This window comes from Heptranchias perlo, chromosome 3, assembly GCF_035084215.1.
Source record: "Heptranchias perlo isolate sHepPer1 chromosome 3, sHepPer1.hap1, whole genome shotgun sequence".
Lineage (NCBI taxonomy): Eukaryota > Metazoa > Chordata > Chondrichthyes > Hexanchiformes > Hexanchidae > Heptranchias > Heptranchias perlo.
The window spans coordinates 45445495-45468904 of NC_090327.1; the positions used below are offsets into that span (position 1 = coordinate 45445495).

The window sequence follows — 23410 nt, forward strand, 5'->3', positions numbered from 1 at the left end:
ATTTAACTCTTCAGGAAGGGCTCTGCAAGTTTCTTCCTGCCATGCCTAAAGGTAAATCAGGCAACGCTCTGGATACCTCGATGACCTTTCATCCTGGATCGTATATCATTGCTGTTATTCCTAATTCACCTTTCCATTGTCCTCTTACGTATTTTAGAGTTGGTAGATTCTACTGTTTGTGCCTGAATGGGTGTGTTGACAGCACTTTCAAATATTTAGATCTAGAGCTATTCATTAGCTGTTATATATTCCTATATTAGAACAGTGACTGTGCTTCAAAAGTACTTAATTGGCTGTAAAGCACGTAGGGACGTTCTGAGGTTATGAAAGGCGCTATATAAATGCAAGTCTTTCTTTATATTCAGTTCAGTGATTGGAAAGTCTTCAATTATACCATGATTTTTTTCATCAGGAGAGAAAAACGCTGGCTGATGAAAGAAGGTCCAACCATTGTCTTGCTTGAATTGTCAATTATTTTGTAATATTTATCTTTAAATCAATTTTGGTGAGTGTCCTTTTTCTGATGATTGATTGGGGCAAACACTCTAATTTTTCACCTCTGGAATTAGTGTTTTAATACAGCTACATCTAATAGGATGAAAGTTTTCATTTTGACGACTGTAAAAGTTCTAAGTAAAGCGCATTGGGGTAGACTCAATCTTACTCTTACTGAGCATGAGTTCATAAGGAAAGAATGAACATACATTTATATAGCACCTTTCACGACCTCATGATGTCCCAAAGCGATTTACAGCCAATGAAGTACTTTTGAAGAGTAGTTACTGTTGTAATGTAGAGAACATAAAAAGAACTGCCCATAATTTGGCACAAATTAGTATAAGTTGGTATTCTCATGCACAGACAGAAGAATGGCTGATATGGGGAGTGGAAATGTCATATTGGTGCAATAGCGGTTGCTGCATGTTTATGGTCAAGGAACATTCCATTGGGCACAACAGAAAAAGTAAAGTAAGGTTCTGAGACTTGTTCATGGAATTTTAAGTAAAAGGTAAAGTACTGGACATAAAAAAAAGTGGTACATGAGATGTTAAGGTAAATTAACCACCCCACATTTCCAGCAGAGAGCTGTACTCGAAGGGAGTAGGAATCACAGTATCCGCTCTCTTGTGTTATAGCCCTATCTCCGACCACACTCCCTTCACACATGGCTCCTCAATGGGAGTGCAGGGATGATGAACTTTATCCTGTAGTCTTAGGTGAAATTTTTAATTGCAGGCTCAACACTTTTACCTGCGGAAAACAGAGGCCCAATATTGAGGACCAATGTCCTGCATCTAAGGACGTCTGAAAGATGCCAATTCATAAATTGGCTCGGACAATTTTTGGTGTTAGGCCCCTTACATATGTACATGTTTCCCCTTGGGAAATTATATCAGGCCTACTCCGCTCAGCTGCACTTGGCATGAAGACGACCTACAAACTGGCCGTCACCCAAAAAAGTAAGTTTTGATTTAAAAAAAAAATTCATGTGGAGCCAGGGAAAGCAGTGGTATTTCTGACGGATGCTGCCGGTGACGAATGGCTCCCCGTCTTGCTCCCCTCCTACCCCGTCACTTATCTGAGGGCCCCTGCCAGTGAAGCAGATGGTCCGAAATTCAACTCACCATTCGGGCGAGCTGCCTGTGGAGGTGTGACAGGCATCGGCAGCTTGCCCAAATTATTTAGGTGACGGTTGAGGACCAATTTCAGGTCGGCCTCGGGCCTCCCAGTTTGGGCGTGCATTGCACCCAAAACAGGCGCCGACCAAAAGCTACCCCATCCTCTTCCAACAGTATGATTTAGCTTCAACCTTGGAAGCACTAACGTGACATTTCCATGAGCCATCGTGTAGCTCTATGATTCAGTCTGACGGTGCTCTGCTAACTTGCCAAATTATGAAAAGTTTTTTTATAAATTGTGGATTCACTCCAGATCACTATGAAAGTTCATTTCACTTCAGATGCTCACAGCAATCAGGAACAGGAGACTTTTCATCTTATTCATCTGCGCTGAATCAAATTCAAATTCCGAAAGCAAATACACAATATTTTATTCCACCACTCAGTTCCTCAAAAATGAATTTCCTAATGACCTCATCATCCACAGGTTCCAGCAGTGAGTGTGGGGAGACTGTGGAATTCACAATGAACCTGATATTTTAGAGAACCTTTGGTGGAAGAAAACCTAAAATTACAAATGGATGAGAGTTTTAAACTACTTAACTTACAGTTACAGGATGGAACATGATTTTTATGAATCGTCCCTGGAGTACTTCCTTTACTCAGGCATAAATAATGCAAACCTAACATCAAAGAAACATTGAAAATCCACAGTGGGACCCAACAGTTCACAAAGTAAACTTCCAAATAATTTCATTTATAATGCAAGGTTATCATCCTGGAAAACCACAGGGATGCAATCTAAAGAGTTACACCAGGATTGTGCCCATTGTTGAACTTCACCACCAACACCACCGAAGTTTGTGCAGGTCTTTGGCGATGTGGAGAACTCTCGACATTGATGGCCTATAGAGTTGTGCAGAAACTCTGCTTTCTTCAAACCATTCCTGGGAACGTACTTTAAGCAGGGACGCTGGGTCTTGACTGAATGTGCAGCCATTCCGGTGGATTCCTGCTGGACTAACAGTGGGAATCCGATGGAATGGCCCTGCAATTTTGTGGCCAAGATTTTTACAGAATTTTGTGGTGCCACTCTTCAGCTTTGTCTTTTCATACGCAGTTACGTTACATCACAGAAACATTACACATCAATGTGCCCTATGGGCCCACATGAGATATTTGTGTCATGTTCAGCACTTTCCCATCCACATAGCCCGTCATTTTCTACAGTCTCCTTCGCACTCCATGCACTTTTATTAGTTTCCCTGCTATCCAGAACATTGGCTTGGTCTGTTGCAGGTCCACTTTACATACTTTCCCATTGCTTGTACTGCTCTAACTTCAACTTTTAAACAGGAAACGTATATGCCTTTTGTGTTAAAAGTCAACGCCAACAACAACCTACCTTATAATAAAAACAAAAGAACTTTTATTCATACATTGCCCTTACTGTCCTTAGGACATTCCAAAGCTCTTCACAGTCAATGAATTGCTTTTGACGCAAACACAACAGCCAATTTGCACATAGCAAGGTCCCACAAATAGCAATGGGATAAATGACCAGATAATGTGCTTTGTTGGTATTGGTTGAGGGACAAATATTGGCCAGGACGGCAGAAGAACTCCCTTGCTCTTCTTCAAATAGTGCCATAGAATCTCTTACATTTGCCTGAGCAGGCAGACGGGTCTGCGTTTAACATTTCATCCGTAGGACAGTACCTCCCTCAGTACTACATTGAAGTGTCAGCCTAGACTATGTGCCCATGTCTCTGGAATGGGACTTGAACCCACAAGCTTCTTATTCAGAGGTGAGAGTGCTACCACTGAGTCAAGGCTGACACTTATTGGCCTTAAAATAAAGGAACTTCCCAAGATACTTTATGGGAGGCAGGGTAGCGGAGAACGGATTTAGGGAAGGGACCGATGGCGTGGTCAAAGACATAGGTGTAGAAATTTGATTGTGTCCAAAAACTGGCAGAGGCCTAGCTGCAAGTAAATCGGTCTTTTAAGCTGATGCTGATAATTGGCTTGGAAGCCAATAGTGCCTCATAATTGATAAGTGGATTTAAAAACATACATGGGAATCTCTGTATAAATCAAACAATTATTTGGACCACATTGTGTTGGAAAAGTATGATCAGAAACCTAATAGAGAAATGTCAATTATACACTGATAAAACAGAGCCCACAATGAACCATTGGAACAGGCACATAAATACTTCATGACTCCTGTCCCCTCTCAACTCTCTTGTAGATCATGTATGTCCAGTTCTGCACTATTTATGCAGGGAAAATAATATAAAGCACAGATAACAAGTCCACAGAGGTAGGATGGTTTGGTTTTGGATTTAATTGTGCCTTCTAATTTGGAAGAATATATTTTAAATCCCACATTGCTCTAAGTGGAGAATGAAACATTTAGGATTGTACATTACTGACAAAAAGAAAGCATAAAATGACTTGAAAAGCTGTCTTATCTGTTTCTGTATTTTACTTGCTGCTTCACTGAGCTCAGCAAATGGTGAATACACAGCACTTACCACATATTTCTTCAATGTTGAGGTTGCTAAAATGGAAGCAAAGGAAAGATTTTTAGTATTATTGCCCGCAATTGCTGCCTTGTACATTTCTATTTTCATACATGAGTCATCTTTAATCATGAAAAGAACTATCAAATATTTATGGCACTGTGCCTCACGGAGTATTGTCACATTGCTATTAAAAAGGCCCCCTGAGAATGTATTTTCAAACTGTTAATAAATTAGACTGTACTAATTCAGTGGCATTGTAATTTCAAAATCACTTTATAATTGGAGTTCTTTTGGCACTTTACTTTTTTTAATGTAATTGTAAATAGTATTAGAATTAATCAATTATTTCAGATGGCACAGCAATATGAAATAATTCGAGCCAAGTATAATGTAATGGGCAATAAATACCCAGAGTGAAAATTATGAAGAGGATCTAGAAAGAATAAAGTTAGTTACTTTGGAGAAATAGCTTGTGAAAGTTGTGGGTGATTAATTAGGAAGTACAATGATGGTTTATTCAGTTACAGGTGAGGAAATTTATTGGTTTGCCAGATTGCTGTGTAGTCATGTCACTAACACAAATGGTTTATGATGAAGCCTGTTGGATTATTTTTCCAAGGCAAATAAGATTCATTCTCAAGAAGCAATCTCCCGTGAGACCTACCTTTATTAAAATTGTGCTGTGCTGCTGCATTTTTTCCAAATGCTGGTTTATACTGGTCCATCTAGCTTTCTACCAAGGGAAATATTTTCAAGGCCATGGGACATTTAAAGTCGAATACTTTGTGCTGAAATGCAATACCAATGCTTCACAACAGCTCTGTTGACCGTAAACATGATTCATTACAAAAACAAAACTTATTGTGACAATGATTGATGGTGTTAAGAATAAACCAAGGCTGAATCCAGTAGATATAACATAATTAGTGTGACACTGTGGGCTAGATTTCCCTCTGCTCTTCCACCCAAAGTTAGGCAGTATAGCAGAGGAATACAAAGGAAAATTGGTGTATCCCTGTTCCAACCTGCATTTTCCTATCCTTGACTGAGGAAAAGCTGCCAGCTGCCCTGCATTGCCCTGCTGCACGTATATGACAGCAGGGAGGTGGGGCCTGGCAACCTAACTGATTTCCCTATCTCTATCCTCTGGCGCTGCTAACCCCAAGGACCAGTAGGAGAGGGATGGTGGCAGTCTCTAGAGCAGCAGCAAGAAGCCCGCTGATGCCCCATTTGGAGGGAGATGTCCCAATAGTGGGCACCTCTCCCTCTCCTCAGGTTTCAAAAGCTTACTTTTTTGAAACCTCAGCCCAGTTGAAAATCTAAAAAAAAATTAATGTCCTGTCTTCTTTGGTACTCTTCTACCCCTTTTAAGTGGCCTTTCTTCTTGTGCTGCAGTTTCCTTTTCCAGCTGTGGCAGGCTCCCTCTAGGTGGTAGAGAGCACACCCTGCATGAGTAATGAGCCATGACCCAGGGTCAGGGTCATGACAAGATTGGGGTGGCAGGCGGAAGTCTCAGCCCAACCCTCCTCTGGCGGAGAAGGGAAATCCAGCCCTGTAAGTCCATAAGAAAATAGAAAAAGCTGGGATACTCAGCAGGTTGTTCCGCATCCATGGAGAGAACAGACAAGTTAACATTCAGGTGTGGACCCTTTGTCAGAAAAGTCTATTCCTATTGAGGTGTGTATACAAGATTTTGCTCCATCATTTTTCAGTTTGAGGTGCGCAAAAGTTGTTTTTACACACAACGCAAAAATGGAGTAATATTGATATGAAATTATTTAAGTTTTATTTCTCATAACATATCAAAGTTTGCAGATGATACAAAGATGGGAGGGAAAGTAGAGAGTGAGGAGGACATAAAAAACCTACAAAGGGATATAGACAGGCTGGGTGAGTGGGCGGAGATTTGGCAGATGCAATACAATATTGGAAAATGTGAGGTTATGCACTTTGGCAGGAAAAATCTGAGAGCAAGTTATTATCTTAATGGCGAGAAACTGGAAAGTACTGCAGTACAAAGGAATCTGGGGGTCTTAGTGCAAGAAAATCAAAAAGTTAGTATGCAGGTGCAGCAGGTGATCAAGAAGGCCAACGGAATGTTGGCTTTTATTGCTAGGGGGATAGAATATAAAAACAGGGAGGTATTGCTGCAGTTAAATAAGGTATTGGTGAGACCGCACCTGGAATACTGCATAAAGTTTTGGTGTCCATACTTAAGAAAAGACATACTTGCTCTCGAGGCAGTACAAAGAAGGTTCACTCGGTTAATCCTGGGGATGAGGGGGTGGACATATGAGGAGAGGTTGAGTAGATTGGGACTCTACTCATTGGAGTTCAGAAGAATGAGAGGCGATCTTATTGAAACATATAAGATTGTGAAGGGGCTTGATCGGATGGATGCGGTAAGGATGTTCCCAAGGATGGGTGAAACTAGAACTAGGGGGCATAATCTTAGAATAAGGGGCTGCTCTTTCAAAACTGAGATGAGGAGAAACTTCTTCACTCAGAGGGTAGCAGGTCTGTGGAATTTGCTGCCCCAGGAAGCTGTGGAAGCTACATCATTGAATAAATTTAAAACAGAAATAGACAGTTTCCTAGAAGTAAAGGGAATTAGGGGTTACGGGGAGCAGGCAGGAAATTGGACATGAAGCTGAGTTCGGATCGGTCAAGGCCCTGTGGGTGGCGGAGCGGGCCCAGGGGCTGAGTGGCCGGGTCCTGCTCCTACTTCTTGTGTTCTTTAGATTTGAGGTTAGGATCAGATCAGCCATGATCTTACTGAATGGCGGAGCAGGCTCGAGGGGCCGATTGGCCTACTCCTGCTCCTATTTCTTATGTTCTTATGTTCTTTTCATCAATGCTGTATGAGAGCAGGTGAGAAGCAGGCCAGAGTTTTCCATACTGCATTTTGTTAATTTGTATATTTGGAGGAATCCAAATCATTTGCTATTTTTTAATGGATTTTCACTGATGATATGTCTGAGGTTGACATTTTAAAAATTAAGGTGTCACTGGTGATTGAACAATATCACAAAAAAATTTGCAGTAAGAGTTCTATGTGAACTAAGTTTGGAAAATCTCAACCTAGCTGTTCGTAGGCATGAACAACAGTACAGAACTGCACATAATTCAACACCAATTGGATTAGATTCGCAGTTTTACTCGAAAGCCACCAGGATGGCTGGTGTGAGGATTTCAAGATTCATACTGCAGTAGGGGGACTTTTCTGGAGTTGGTTGAAGACATGATATTGTGGCAGAGTAGCAAGGCCATGAAATCAGAAAATCTGGTCCTAGTGCTGCACCACTTGAAGTGTGGTGGGGTGGGACTTCCACTCATCTGTTTGTCCTCACTTTGACCCTCTCTCAAATCTCTGGGAAGGAGTCATTTAAATAATAGGGATGAGTGCCCGTGCCACTGCCAGTGCTACTAGAGTACCTACCTTGCAGACACAGTCGGATTTCGGAGTGGCACCTTGCTGGTCTGCCGCTATCTAAATGGCAATCAATCTCTCCACATTACAGTTCTGAATGGCAAGTATGCCTATTTCATGCAGGCATACTTACAGCTGGGCATACAGTAGGTGGTACTGGCGTGATTTTTGGGAGAGCCTGACATCCCACCCCCAAAAGTGAAGTCATGACAAAGTGGAGAGGGCTGGACAAGCACTCAGACTCTTCTCCATTGGAATTTGTCATAGCAGCTAGTAAAAGATGGAAACTCGTTGGAAATGGGTTCTGCCCCAAATTCCTGCATCTCCGTTCCCACTGCACCAGATATCCGTGCCTTCAAAACCCTGGAATTTCTATCCTATGCTCTTATAAAAGGGAAGCTGATTTCTATACTGCTCTTGTAAAACCTATCAATATGATTACTTCGGTCCTTCCTGCTTATGTATATATTATTTCTTAAATGTGATGTTGAAGAAATGTGATTGCTACTTATGTTTCTCAGTGGGTGATTCAAAGTATGCATAGTACATTTGTGTACCAAGATAAATAATCTTTCCCTTCTGAACATAAGGATGGATGATGAAGAAGGTTAATTCCCATCGTTATCTGCTGAGAGTCACAAGTGAAATAAGTTGACGGCAGCCTAGGCCATTAGTTCACATGGTACAAAGCTGCATCTCATTCAGCTATCTATTCTGGAAAACCCAGGTCAGCTCCACAGACAATAAAACTGTCACTTAATGCAGCATGAGTCACCAATCTACAGCTGCAATTTTGGATCAACTTGACAGTGTGATACTAGGACTCTCCAGCTCTGCTGCAACATGCCTTGTCTGGCAGTACACAGTGCTATCATGAGATACAGGCAGAAGCTTCTTTGATTCTCCAGGGCTTTGTTGACCTCCATGTTGACAAGTACCGCAAGCAAAACCTAATAAAATGAATCTCAGTAGCACCTCAGGAGACCAAAACAGGCTTTGTTTTCTCAGAGAGAACATTTGCAGCCAGACTGCCAATAATAGTTCTTTTAAAAATAATTAAAAGAATAGATAGCCAGGTAGGTTTAAAGAATGTAAATTATTTGGTCTGATCTAACCACATTCATACCAATTACGTATGTCATTTATTTATCTGTGCTGGTGTCAAACCGAATTATTAACTCTAACTCGTCACTGATTTCTCAAACTTCTCACTGATTGAAATCCTTGAAGTGAAGTCTGCTGATTACCAATGAGACATTCACCATCCACCAGTGCATTGCTGGGACAACTACTGGAAATATAAATGTAAGCAGTTTATAGATTACACCCGATGACCCAATGTGATTTTATAAAACTCATTTTTCTGAAGGGAGATTTCATTTTCTTATCATCAGCAGGGACTGGAGCATTATTTGCAGACGGGCTGACAGATAAAATGCTGCTAGTGGTCATGACGGGGTTTTTTTCTTAAAATACATTTTGTACTTCAGTTAATGCTTAAATTCCTTTCTGAAACCTCTGTGACCAAGACAGTGAAGCAATGGCTGACAGTAGACAAATGCCAGTTGGGCAGCTATGGCCCTATCAGTGACACACAGGGTACAGAAAGCCTACAGGAGCAAAGCAAGACTTACACTGCTTTTCTCCGAAACTCATGATGTGATAAAAATGTGTTAGCTAAATGGTTTAATAATAAAGTCCCCACAAGGTGGATCGCAAATCAATAATAGCTCCAGATAGAGAGAAAGAGCTATTTGAATTATTCAAATACTATACTGTCTTTTTTAGTTTTTAAAAGGTTAGGAGACCATTCTAAGCTCAAAATACTGTCCTGCTTCCACACATTTGTATTTGAATCTTGCAGTTTGGCTTCACCTCTCACTTCTACTGTTTGACAAATCACTTTGATGACTCCCTCTGACAGCAAAACAACACCAATGTTATATTTTGGTATCAACTGCCTCTTCTTCTGACAAGAGTCTGTGCAACTTATCCTGAGCTGACTGACTAATGCCTCATTCTAGTAAGCACAAACGCTGAGGATATTAATCAGACATGATCTAATTAAACCTGCGTTCCTTCACTTAAGCACGGTGTTAACACATGTTGGTGTCAGAATTTGCAATTTACAAAGACAATGTCAATGTTTTGGGCTTTTACCAAATTCTGCACCTGCTTAAGTAAAAATGAACGTTACAATGATGGTGTTAGTTAACTCCCTTCTCTCAAAGGCAAATGCTAGCAATCAAAGGAAACTTTCTAATATTTAAAGGGCTGAATGATCTGTTTTTGTTCTATAACATTCTATATTTCTATAGGGTATGGAGATTAGACTAGGAGGTTAATGTGGAGAAAAACACTGGTGCTGACTTGACGTGGTGACGCGCCTTGTGCATAATGGGCGGCGGATTCTGTGGGTAATATGCTATGGTTCTTTGATCTGACTGAGACCACAGTGAATAATTTAATATTTGTACTATGGAGACTGCGTTAACATTCACATTCTCGAACTAAATTTAAAATATTACAAACTCAGACCTATTTCTGTCTCCTCCTGAAAGTGAACACTTCCTTTGATCACCATGCAGGATCTATGAGATGCTGACCAAACTGACTGACGTTTCAACTGTTAGAGAGATATTAAATCTATCCAATGTACATTCATGATTTTACTTCAAAGGTAAAAAAATTAGACAGCATAAGTTATATTTTCCTCTCTCTGCAGGAAACAGGTCTTACCACTTCCGATTGGGAAATACTGTGCACCTGACTTCGAAAGGAAAGTTGGGCGGTGTGTATAATGGGCGGTGGATTTGTTACTGCCCATTTTATGCTTCCTCCGAGGTTACCTAAAATTATTCCCTAAGTTATCCTCCTAGGTGCTGCTTATCAAGAAGCTTTAATTGTGGAGAATGAAGGACTAGCAGAGATATTAAATAAATACTGATATGTTGATAGGGTGAGATGAAGTAAGATGGGAGGAGGGTCGTGTGGAGCATAAACACCAGTATAGACCTGTTTGGCTGAATGGCCTGTTTCTGTGCTGTACAGTCTATGTAATTTTACTTAATACTTTGCATTTATTTTCATAAATACTAGTGGAAATGAAAACATAGGTGTGCTATGTGTACTATGATGATAAGAAGCTAGGTGGGAAAGTAAGCTGTGAGGAAGATGCCAAGAGGCTGCAAAGGGATATAGACAGGTTAAGTGAGTGGGGGGCGAAGGTGGCAGATTGAGTATAATGGGGGGAAATGTGAAATTATCTACTTTGGTAGGAAGAATAAAAAAGCAGAATATTTTTTAAAAGGTGAGAGACTAAGAAATGTTGGTATTCAGTGGGATTTGGGTGTCCTTGTACACGAATCACAGAAAGTTAACATGCAGGTACAGCAGCAATTAGGAAGGCAAATGGTATGTTAGCCTTTATTGCAAGGGGGTTGGAGTATACGAGTAAGGAGGTCTAGCTGCAATTATATAGGGCTCTGGTGAGACCACACTTGGAGTACTGTCTACAGTTTTGGTCTCCTTACCTAAGGAAGGATATATTTGCCTTAGAGTTGGTGCAACGAAGGTTCACTAGATTGATTCCTGGGATGAGAGGGTTGTCCTATGAGGCGAGATTGAGTAGAATGGGCCCAAATTCTCTAGAGTTTAGAAGAATGAGAGGTGATCTCGTTGAAACGTATAAAAGTCTTAGAGGGCTTGACAGGGTAGATGCTGAGAGGCTGTTTCCCCTGGCTGGAGAGTCGAGAACTGGGGGTCATAGTCTAAAGATAAGAGGTTGGCCATTTAGGACTGAGATGAGGAAAGATTTCTTCACTCAGAGGGTTGCGAATCTTTACAATTCTCTACCCCGGAGGGCTGTGGACGCTCAGTCATTGAATACATTCAAGATTGAGATCAATTGATTTTTGGATGCTGAGGAAATCAAGGGATATGGGGATAGGGCAGGAAAGAGGAGTTGAGGTAGAAGATCAGCAATGATCGTATTGAATGGCGGAGCAGGCTCGAGGGGCCGTATAGCCTATTCCTGCTCCTATTTCTTATGTTCTTATGCTAGAGGAGGATATGGAACAATTGTAAGAGGTAGCTGTAGAAAAGAAATTGGTTCTGAAAAGCAGAACTCAAGGTGCATAAGCCACTAGGCCCTCATGACATGCACCCTATGCTGTTGAAAGTAGTTAAAGAGGGGATTGTACGCAATTTTTCAATCCTCATTAAATATGCAAATTGTGACTCTGAACATAAGAAAATAAGAACATAAGTGATAGGTTCATAGAGTCATAGAGTCATAGAGTTATACAGCACGGATAGAGGCCCTTCGGCCCATCGTGTCCGCGCCGGCCATCAGCCCTGTCTACTCTAATCCCATATTCCAGCATTTGGTCCGTAGCCTTGTATGCTATGGCATTTCAAGTGCTCATCCAAATGCTTCTTGAATGTTGTGAGGGTTCCTGCCTCCACAACCCTTTCAGGCAGTGAGTTCCAGACTCCAACCACCCTCTGGGTGAAAAAGTTCTTTCTCAAATCCCCTCTAAACCTCCCGCCTTTTACCTTGAATCTATGTCCCCTTGTTATAGAACCCTCAACGAAGGGAAAAAGCTCCTTAGTATCCATCCTATCTGTGCCCCTCATAATTTTGTACACCTCAATCATGTCCCCCCTCAGCCTCCTCTGCTCCAAGGAAAACAAACCCAATCTTCCCAGTCTCTCTTCATAGCTGAAGCGCTCCAGCCCTGGTAACATCCTGGTGAATCTCCTCTGCACCCTCTCCAAAGCGATCACATCCTTTCTGTAGTGTGGCGACCAGAACTGCACACAGTACTCCAGCTGTGGCCTAACCAGTGTTTTATACAGCTCCATCATAACCTCCTTGCTCTTATATTCTATGCCTCGGCTAATAAAGGCAAGTATCCCATATGCCTTCTTTACCACCTTATCTACCTGTTCCGCCGCCTTCAGGGATCTGTGAACTTGCACACCAAGATCCCTCTGACCCTCTGTCTTGCCTAGGGTCCTCCCATTCATTGTGTATTCCCTTGCCTTGTTAGTCCCTCCAAAGTGCATCACCTCGCACTTTTCCGGGTTAAATTCCATTTGCCACTGTTCCGCCCATCTGACCAACCCATCTATATCGTCCTGCAGACTGAGGCTATCCTCCTCGCTATTTACCACCCTACCAATCTTTGTATCATCAGCGAACTTACTGATCATACCTTTTACATTCATATCCAAGTCGTTAATGTAGACCACAAACAGCAAGGGACCCAACACCGATCCCTGTGGTACCCCACTGGCCACAGGCTTCCAGTCACAAAAACAACCTTCGACCATCACCCTCTGCCTTCTGCCACTAAGCCAGTTTTGTATCCAAAGTGCCAAGGCACCCTGGATTCCATGGACTCGTACCTTCTTGACCAGTCTCCTGTGGGGGACTTTATCGAAGGCCTTACTGAAATCCATGTATACCACATCCACTGCGTTACCCTCATCCACACGCCTAGTCACCCCCTCAAAAAATTCAATCAAATTAGTCAGACATGATCTTCCCTTGACAAAGCCATGTTGACTATCCCTGATTAATCCTTGCTTCTCCAAGTGGAGACTAATTTTGTCCTTCAGAATTTTTTCCAATAATTTTCCTACCACTGATGTTAGGCTCACTGGCCTGTAGTTCCCCGGTTTTTCCCTACTCCCCTTCTTGAATAATGGTATTACATTAGCGGTTCTCCAGTCCTCTGGCACATCCCCTGTGGCCAGAGAGGTTCTGAATATATGTGTCAGAGCCCCCGCAATCTCCTCCTTTGCCTCACACAGTAGCCTGGGATACATTTCGTCCGGGCCTGGGGATTTATCCATTTTTAGGCCTGCTAAAACCGCCAATACCTCCTCCCGCTCGATGTTAATATGTTCGAGTATATCACAGTCCCCCTGCCGTATTTCTATGTCTACATCGTCCTTCTCCATAGTGAAAACAGATGCAAAAAATTAATTTAGAACCCCTCCTACATCTGCCGGCTCCACACACAGATTGCCATTTTTGTCCCTAATGGGCCCTATTTTTTCCCTAGTCATCCTCTTACCCTTAATATACTTATAAAACATCTTAGGATTTTCCTTTATTTTGCTCGCCAGTGTTATTTCATGGCCCCTCCTTGATCTCCTAATTTCTTTTTTAAGTATCCCCCTGCACTTTTTGTACTCCTCTAGGGCTTCCTCCGTCTTTAGCCTTTTGTATCTGCCAAAAGCCCTCCTTTTTTTCCTAATCCATTCTCGTATATCCCCTGACATCCAAGGTTCCCTGGAGTTCTTGGAACCACCCTTGACCTTTACGGGAACATGTTGCCATTGTATGGTCTCAATCTCCCTTCTGAAAGACTCCCATTGCTCCGATGTGGATTTTCCTACAAGCAGCTGATCCCAGTCCATTTTGGCCAGATCCTGCCTTATCCTATTAAAATCGGCCTTCCCCCAATTTAGAACCTTTATTTCCGGCCCCTCCCTATCTTTTTCCATGACCACCTTAAATCTCACCGAATTATGGTCACTGTCACCAAAGTGCTCACCTACTAGCACTTCTTCCACTTGGCCGGCCACATTCCCTAGAATTAGGTCCAGTACCGCCCCCTCTCTTGTAGGACTTTCTACATGCTGGCTCAAAAAGCTCTCCTGGATGCACGTTAAGAATTTTGTACCCTCTAAGCCTTTTACACTCTGAGTATCCCAGTTAATATTGGGGAAGTTGAAATCCCCCACTATTATTACCCTATTATTTGCACAATTTTCTGAGATTTGCCTACATATCTGTTCCTCTATCTCCCCCTGACTGTTTGGGGGCCTATAGTACACTCCCATCAAAGTGCTTGCCCCCTTTCTGTTTTTAAGCTCCACCCATATGGCCTCATTAGAGGAACCTGCTAATATATCATCCCTCCTTATGGCAGTAATTGATTCTTTAATTAATATTGCGACCCCCCCTCCTCTTATACCTCCCCCTCTGTCTTGCCTGAAGATTCTGTACCCCGGAATATTGAGCTGCCAGTCTTTCCCCTCCCTCAACCATGTCTCTGTGACAGCAACAATATCATACTCCCATGTGTTTATCAACACCTTCAGTTCATCCACCTTATTCGCAAGACTCCTTGCATTAAAATAGATGCCATCCAGCCTTGCCCTCACATATTTGCCCTGTCTTCCAAGCTGACTTGTTTTTTTCTCTATATATGGCTGCACATCACCCCCTATTGTAGCTCCACTCTGTATCCCATCCCCCTGCCAAGTTAGTTTAAACCCCCCCCCCAACAGTGCTAGCAAACCTCCCCGCAAGGATAGTTGTCCCGCTCTGGTTCAGGTGCAACCCGTCCGACTTGTACAAGTCCCACCTTCCCCAGAAGCAGGCCCAGTGATCCAGGAAACTGAAACCCTCCCTCCTGCACCAACTCTTTAGCCACGCATTCATCTGTTCTATCCTCCTATTTCTATACTCACTAGCCCGTGGCACTGGGAGTAATCCAGAGATTACAACCTTTGAGGTCCTGCTCTTTAATCTGCTACCTAGCTCCCTAAATTCTTGATGCAGGACCTCATCTCCCTTCCTACCTATGTCGTTGGTCCCAATGTGGACCACGACCTCTGCCTGCTCACCCTCCCCCTTGAGAATGCCCTGTAGCCGCTCCGTGACATCCATGACCCTGGCACCAGGGAGGCAACAAACCATCCTGGAGTCACGTTTACGGCCACAGAAACGCCTGTCTGTTCCCCTTACGATAGAATCCCCTACCACTATAGCTCTTCCACTCTTTTTCCTCCCAGCCTGTGCAGCAGAGCTACCCCTGGTGCCAGGAAGTTGGCTGCTGCTGCCTTCCCCTGATAAGTCATCCCCCTCAACAATATCCAAAGCGGTATATTTGTTTGAGAGGGGGACGGCCACAGGGGACCCCTGCACTGCCTGCCTGCTCTTCTTACTCTGCCTGGTGGTCACCCAATTACTTCCTGCCTGTACAACCTTTACCTGCGGTGTGACCATCTCACTAAACGTGCTATCCACGACGTTCTCAGCATCGCGAATGCTCCTTAATGAATCCATCCGCAGCTCCAGCGCCGCAATGCGGTTTGTCAGTAGCTGCAGCTGGATACATTTCCCGCACACATGGTCGTCAGGGACACCGGAAGGGTCCCTGATTTCCCACATAGAGCAGGAAGAGCATAACACGGGGCTGGGATGTCCTGACATGACTTACCCTTTAACTAATTAATTCAAATTAAATGAATCCCACCAATTTCACTTCAATTAAAAAGGTATACTCAAGGGCCCTTGCTGAACAGCAGTCCCCCACTACACAACAGAGACCAGAGAATCCACAAACTCTAACCTTAGTTCAGGAGTAGGCCATTTGGCCCTTCGAGCCTTTTTTTTTATTGGTTCATGGGATGTGGGCGTCGCTGGCGAGGCCGGCATTTATTGCCCATCCCTAATTGCCCTCGAGAAGGTGGTGGTGAGCCGCCTTCTTGAACCGCTGCAGTCTGTGTGGTGACGGTTCTCCCACAGTGCTGTTAGGGAGTTCCAGGATTTTGACCCAGCGACGATGAAGGAACGGCGATATATTTCCAAGTCGGGGTGGTGTGTGACTTGGAGGGGAACGTGCAGATGGTGTTGTTCCCATGTGCCTGCTGCTCTTGTCCTTCTAGGTGGTAGAGGTCGCGGGTTTGGGAGGTGCTGGCGAAGAAGCCTTGGCAAGTTGCTGCAGTGCATCCTGTGGATGGTACACACTGTTGCCACAGTGCGCTGGTGGTGAAGGGAGTGAATGTTTAGGGTGGTGGATGGGGTGCCAATCAAGCGGGCTGCTTTATCTTGGATGGTGTCGAGCTTCTTGAGTGTTGTTGGAGCTGCACTCATCCAAGCAAGTGGAGAGTATTCCATCACACTCCTGACTTGTGCCTTGTAGATGGTGGAAAGGCTTTGGGGAGTCAGGAGGTGAGTCACTTGCCGCAGAATACCCAGCCTCTGACCTGCTCTCATAGCCACAGTATTTATATGGCTGGTCCAGTTAAGTTTCTGGTCAATGGTGACCCCCAGGATGTTGATGGTGGGGGATTTGGCGATGGTAATGCCGTTGAATGTCAAGGGGAGGTGGTTAGACTCTCTCTTGTTGGAGATGGTCATTGCCTGGCACTTATCTGGTGCGAATGTTACTTGCCACTTATGAGCCCAAGTCTTGCTGCATGCGGGCTCGTACTGCTTCATTATTTGAGGGGTTGTGAATGGAACTGAACACTGTGCAATCATCAGCGAACATCCCCATTTCTGACCTTATGATGGAGGGAAGGTCATTGATGAAGCAGCTGAAGATGCTGCAGGAGTTCCTCAAGGACACTGCCTTGAGGAACTCCTGCAGCAATGTCCTGGGGCTGAGATGATTGGCCTCCAACAACCACTACCATCTTCCTTTGTGCTCGGTATGACTCCAGCCACTGGAGAGTTTTCCCCCTGATTCCCATTGACTTCAATTTTACTAGGGCTCCTTGGTGCCACACTCGGTCAAATGCTGCCTTGATGTCAAGGGCAGTCACTCTCACCTCACCTCTGGAATTCAGCTCTTTTGTCCATGTTTGGACCAAGGCTGTAATGAGGTCTGGAGCCGAGTGGTCCTGGCGGAACCCAAACTGAGCATCGATGAGCAGGTTATTGGTGAGTAAGTGCCACTTGATAGCACTGTCGACGACACCTTCCATCACTTTGCTGATGATTGAGAGTAGACTGATGGGGCGGTAATTGGCCGGATTGGATTTGTCCTGCTTTTTGTGGACAGGACATACCTGGGCAATTTTCCACATTGTCGGGTGGATGCCTGTGTTGTAGCTGTGCTGGAACAGCTTGTCTAGAGGCGCAGCTAGTTCTGGAGCACAAGTCTTCAGCACTACAGCTGGGATGTTGTCGGGGCCCATAGCCTTTGCTGTATCCAGTGCACTCAGCCGTTTCTTGATATCACGTGGAGTAAATCGAATTGGCTGAAGACTGGCTTCTGTGATGGTGGGGATATCTGGAGGAGGCCGAGATGGATCATCCACTCGGCACTTCTGGCAGAAGATGGTTGCTCTACCATTCAATGAGATCATGGCTGATCTGATTCTGGCCTCAACTGTTATATGTTCCCCATATCCTTTGACTCCCTTGCTGATCAAAAATTTGTCTAACTCGGCCTTGAATATATTCAATGACTCAGCCTCCACCGCATTTTGGGGCAAAGAATTCCAAAGGTTCACAACCCTCTGAGAGAAGAAATTTCTCCTCATATCCGTCTTAAATGGGCGACCCCTTACTCTGACACTATGCCCCCTAGTTCTAGATTCCCCTTGGAGAATAACAACAACTTGCATTTATGTCGCGCCTTTGACGTAGTAAAACATTCCAAGCGGCTTCACAGGGGCGTAATCAAACAAAAATTGTCACCAAGCTACGTTAGGACATATAAGCTTGGTGAAAGAGGTAGGTTTTAAGGAGAGTCTTAAAGGAGGAGAGAGAGGTACAGAGGCAGAAAGGTTTAGGGAGGGAATTCCAGAGCTTAGGATTCAGGCAGCTGAAGGCAGGGCTGCCAATGGTGGAGAGATTAAAATCAGGGAAGTGCAAGAGGCCAGAATTGGAGAAGCGCAGAGATCACGAAGGGTTGTAGGGCTGGATGAGGTTACAGAGATAGGGAGGGGTGAGGCCACGGAGGGCTTTGAAAATGAGGATGCGAATTTTAAAATCGAGGCGTTCCCGGACCGGGAGCCAATGTAGGTCAGCGAGCACAGGGGTGATGAGTGAACAGGACTTGGTGTGAGTTTGGATACGTAACGCCTTCACCACATGAACTGCATCCATCAGGTCACCAGTTTACTTTTCAAACCCTGCAGCATGACTACTTGCAAGTAGCACCCACATCACTTTTATTTCTTTCTGTTGAGTTGTGTTTAACTGGCAGTATTCGCAGAATCAGCACCTGCATGTGCCTTCTAATTTAAAAAGAAAAAATCTCTTCCATTTGCAATGTCCTATGAAATAGACAGTTCACTCCTGAATCACATGAACATCGTATGTATCTCCGCTTTGCAGCAACAACTTGTTGGTACTTTTTCTTGTTTGTTCAATCTCTCTCTAACATTTTGGGGCTGGAAATGTTGGGTTCAAGTTTCAAAAAGATCAAACTAGCATTCATGCCAACCTCAGCTTACATTCTTCGAGTTGTTTTCCAAGTATCCTCTCCTATGAAGCTAATCAATTTTTTTTCCTCTTCCCTTCCAATAGATCAAGGTCCTTCTTTGAAATCAAAGTTTGTACTATATTCACCGCTGGTTTTGGAACTATCATTACTTTGCCCATATCACCCAGCTGGAGAGGCTCCATTCTCAGCCCCTGCCCAAAATTGCCTCTGCAAACCAGACTTTGGGATATTGGTATAACTAGTCTCCATCAATGTCAATAATAATAATCTTTTTGTATAGTTCAAACAAACCCAAACTGTTCCATATTTTAATATAATGCAAAAAGCAAATGTGATAGGACTACAAAATAGCAGTTTTTATAATACAATTAGCACAGCCTTTTATAATCTATCACGTTTTCCATGAAGTTCACAAGCATCACGAGTTATCCCCAAAAACACATTATCTTTCAAACCCCTCATTGAGCATCTTTCATATAAGGGAGATTCTCCAAGAGAAACACTTTCTCTGAACAACCATATTGCCCTCAGTCATTTATAAAATGAAATCGTAAGGACTTTTCTAAGCATATAAGAACACAAGATAAGTACATAAGAAATAGGGCAGGAATAGGCCATACGCCACCTCGAGCCTGTTTCGCCATTCAATAAGGTCATGCCTGATCTTCGACCTCAACTCCACTTTCCCGCCCGATCCCCATATCCCTTGATTCTCCTACAGTTCAAAAATCTATCGATCTCAGTCTTGAATATACTCAACGACCGAGCATCCACAGCCCTCTGGGGTAGAGAATTCCAATGATACACAACCCTCTGAGTGAAGAAATTCCTCCTCATCTCAGTCCTAGATGTCCGATCCCTTATCCTGAGATTATGGGCCCTGGTTCTAGACTCTCCAGCCAGGGGAAACAGCGTCTCAGGAATTACCCTGTCAAGGTCATTCAGTCTATGTTTCAATGTGATCACCTCTCATTCTTGTAAATTCCAGAGAGTATAAGCTCATTCTACTCAATCTCTCCTCATAGGACAACCCTCTCATCCCAGGAAACAATCTAGTGAACCTTCATTGCTCTGCCTCTAAGGCAAGTACCATCAAAGCCCTGTACAATTGCAGCAAGACTTCCTTACTCTTGTACTCCGACCCCCTTGCAATAAAGGCCAACATACCATTTGCCTTCCTAACTGCTGGCTGTACCTGCATGTTAACTTTCTGTGTTTAGTGTATAAGGACACCCAAATCCCTCTGAATACCAACATTTAATAGTTTCGCACTATTTAAAATATATTCCGTTTTGCTATTCTTCCTACCAAACCCCACATTGCCCCACATTATACTCCATCTGCCACCTTTTTGCCCACTCACTTAACCTGTCCATATCCCTTTAAACGTTCCCCTCCAAGTTACACACCATCCTGATTTGGAAATATATCGCCATTCCTTCATCGTCACTGGGTCAAAATCCTGGAACTCCCTACCTAACAACACTGTGGGAGAACCGTCACCACATGGATTGCAGCGTTTAAGAATCTGGGTCAACACCAACTTCTCAAGGGCGATTAGGGATGGGCAATAAATGCTGGCCTTGCCAGTGACGCCCATATCCCATGAATGAATTAAAGGAAAGACTCTTTGTGTCCTCCTCACAGCTTACTTTCCCATATAGCTTTGTATCCTCAGCAAACTTGGATATATTACACTTGGTCCCTTCATCTAGGTCATTAATATAGATTGTAAATAGCTGAGGCCCAAGCACCGATCCTTGCGGCACCCCATTAGTTACAGCCTGCCAACCAGAGAATGACCCATTTATTCCTACTCATTATTTTCTGTCCGTTAACCAATCCTCTATCCATGCTAATATATTACCCTCAACCCCATGGACCCATATCTTGTGTAACAACCTTTTCGAAGGCACCTTATCGAATGCCTTTTGAAAATCCAAATATACTACATCCACTGGTTCCCCTTTATCTACCCTGCTAGTTACATCCTCAACACGATTTCCCTTTCATAAAACCAAGTTGACTCTGCCTAATTATATTATGATTTTCTAAGTGCCCTGTTACTACGCCCTTAATAATAAATTCCAGCATTTTCCCAACTACTGATGTCACGCTAACTGGTCTGTAGTTCCCTGTTTTCTCTCTCTCTCCTTTCTTGAATAACGGTGTGACATTTGCTACCTTCCAATTCGCTTGGACCGTTCTAGAATCTAGGGAATTTTGGGAGATCACAACCAATGCATCCACTATCTCTGCAGCCACCTCTTTTAGAATCCTAGGATGTAGGCCATCAGGTCCAGGGGATTTGTCGGCTCTTAGTCCCACTATTTTGGTTCCCCTACTATTTTGGTATGTTTTTTGTGTCTTCTACTGTGCCATTTCCTTATTCCCCATTATGATTTTTCCTGTCTCAGCCTCTAAGGGACCCACGTTTACTTTCGCTACTCTATTACTTTTTACATACTTGTAGAAGCTCTTACAATCTGTTTTCATATTTCTTGCTAGTTTACTCTCATATTCTATTTTCTCCCTCTTTGCCAATTTGTTCATCATCCTTTGCTAGTTTCTAAAACTCTCCTAATCCTCAGGCTTACTACTCTTCTTGGCAACATTATAAGCCCCTTCTTTTAATCTAATACTATCCTTAACTTCTTTAGTTAGCCACAGATTGCTCACTTTTCCCGTGGTTGTTTTTATTCCAGTGCCTAGCAATTACAAAGACTCGACAAATTGCAGTCCCTTCTCAGTCTCTGAAACACTTGCAGGTAAGAAGTATTCCAGAAACAATGGCCTCCTCTGCTGTACTGTACTAATCTTCACTTTGCCACATCACTTCCTAGACAGGTATGTGGTAGAAACAGAGAGAACTAGCAGGGTTCATTAAACCATGCCCACCTGCTGCCAAATTGGGCAGGCTCAGGACAAATGTTGCCGATTTCTTAGGAGCAAAATACTGATGATCTGTTTTTGGGGTGGGGTTGCAATGGAATGCCTCACCATCCCATTTCCATTCACTTCCCAAATAGACCACCCAAACAGTAGCGGTTTTATGGAGGAAAATCCAGGCCCATAACCATAAAATTCTATGGCACATTCATATTAGCCAAGAACACTTGCTACAATAATCTGTTCCTACAAAAATTATTATGTCTAGTTTTAGAAATACTATAAATCTGAAGTTTGCTGCAATAATTATAAATTGATCACTGTAAAGTATGAGCCATTCCCAGCATGTATTGTCAATCAGTTATGATCTCATCCAAATTTTGGCTCCTGTCATTAGTTATTCTCTCAAACTGGGTTTAGGAAAACATTTTTGGTATTTGTAGTTACTCTATGCTGAAACACACTTCATTAGAAATGTTTTATTACTTTGAACCCAATGTTTAAAACTTTTTCTTTCATAAATATTTCTATCCAGCTATGCAATCAAATAACCTATTTCCTTACATTTTTTCCAATCCCGAACAGGCTGCTATCTATAGCTATAATTATGAACTTCTGCCTGCCCCTTTGGCCCCACCGTAACTCCAACCCATTGTCTTGGGTTGGGATTCATTAGATATGCAAGGTGAGTTCCTGGCAGTATCCCTGCAACCAAGAGCACGCCCGCTGCTGCAAGAGCACCGTTGGTGGTGCTGCAGCAAGACCACCGTTGCAGCAGTTGAAGAGGCAGAAGGCATTTTAATTGTGGGTTTTTAGGCCCTGGCAAATTCTGTGGCCTAAAAACGTAGGTGTTTGGGGCCTATATAATGGTGAGAATGCCATTATTATGCCCTCTCTCTTTATCCAGAGACTAATGGGGCTTACCCTGCCACATCAAGGACTACGTCACCCTTCTACTGGTGGTCCATGGGCTTGGTGGAGACAGCGGTGCTAACCAGGAAAATCCAGTGGCTTGCAGGCCCTGCTTCCCCGGCAGCTTTTACATGCGGTGGAAGGGGATGGCGTTGTGTTTATCATCTGGCAGGGGCAGTGGAGACAAACAGAGGTCAGAAAGGAATGTGGTGGTAGGCCCCACCTCCTGATTTTCCCAAATTTTCTCTCGCTATATGTCAATTTTGGGCAGAGGAAAATTCAGTCCTATATGTGTGTATTGCACATACATCTGTGTGTGGGGGAGGAGAAAATGGTTTTCATTTTGATCTGTGTTTTATCATCCCTGAGAGTTCAAGCTTTAGAAAACTGTCCAGCAGGAAAGTTTTCAGCTCTACTGAACTGAAGACTCAGTACACAGGGTACTGTGACAAGCTTGTGATCTCAGTGATTTAGTCTAGTCAGTAATCCATTTTACTTCTGCTCACCCTGTAGTTGTCTAATGAAGGGGTCAAAAAGCCTACAGAAATGGACTTCATTTTTGACATTGTTTTTTCCTCCCAAAATGAAGGTGACGAGATTATCCATGTACGCTTTTCTGTAATGCTTTGTTGTGTACCTTCGAAATTAAATTTTAGTACTTTTTATTACTTAGGGGTTTGTTGAAGCATAGATTGTCTAAAATTGACCCAAAATAAAAATGTTGATATATGTCAGAATAGAAATGTAAGGTAAGGCCACGGTTGGAATCCAAGCTGAAAACCTTCCTTTGACCCCAAAATACTGTATAGCAGAAATTGTTTTCCA

The 23410-nt window shown here is 43.3% G+C and overlaps 1 protein-coding gene across 1 annotated transcript in view; it reads right to left on the minus strand.

Moving 5' to 3' along the window:
- necab1 (N-terminal EF-hand calcium binding protein 1) overlaps positions 1-23410 on the minus strand; it is a 204728-nt gene that overhangs the window by 135634 nt on the left and 45684 nt on the right. Inside the window, exon 4 of the mRNA XM_067975307.1 lies at positions 4160-4185. Coding sequence (XP_067831408.1) covers positions 4160-4185 — 26 coding nt within the window. The remainder of the gene's footprint in view (positions 1-4159; positions 4186-23410) is intronic.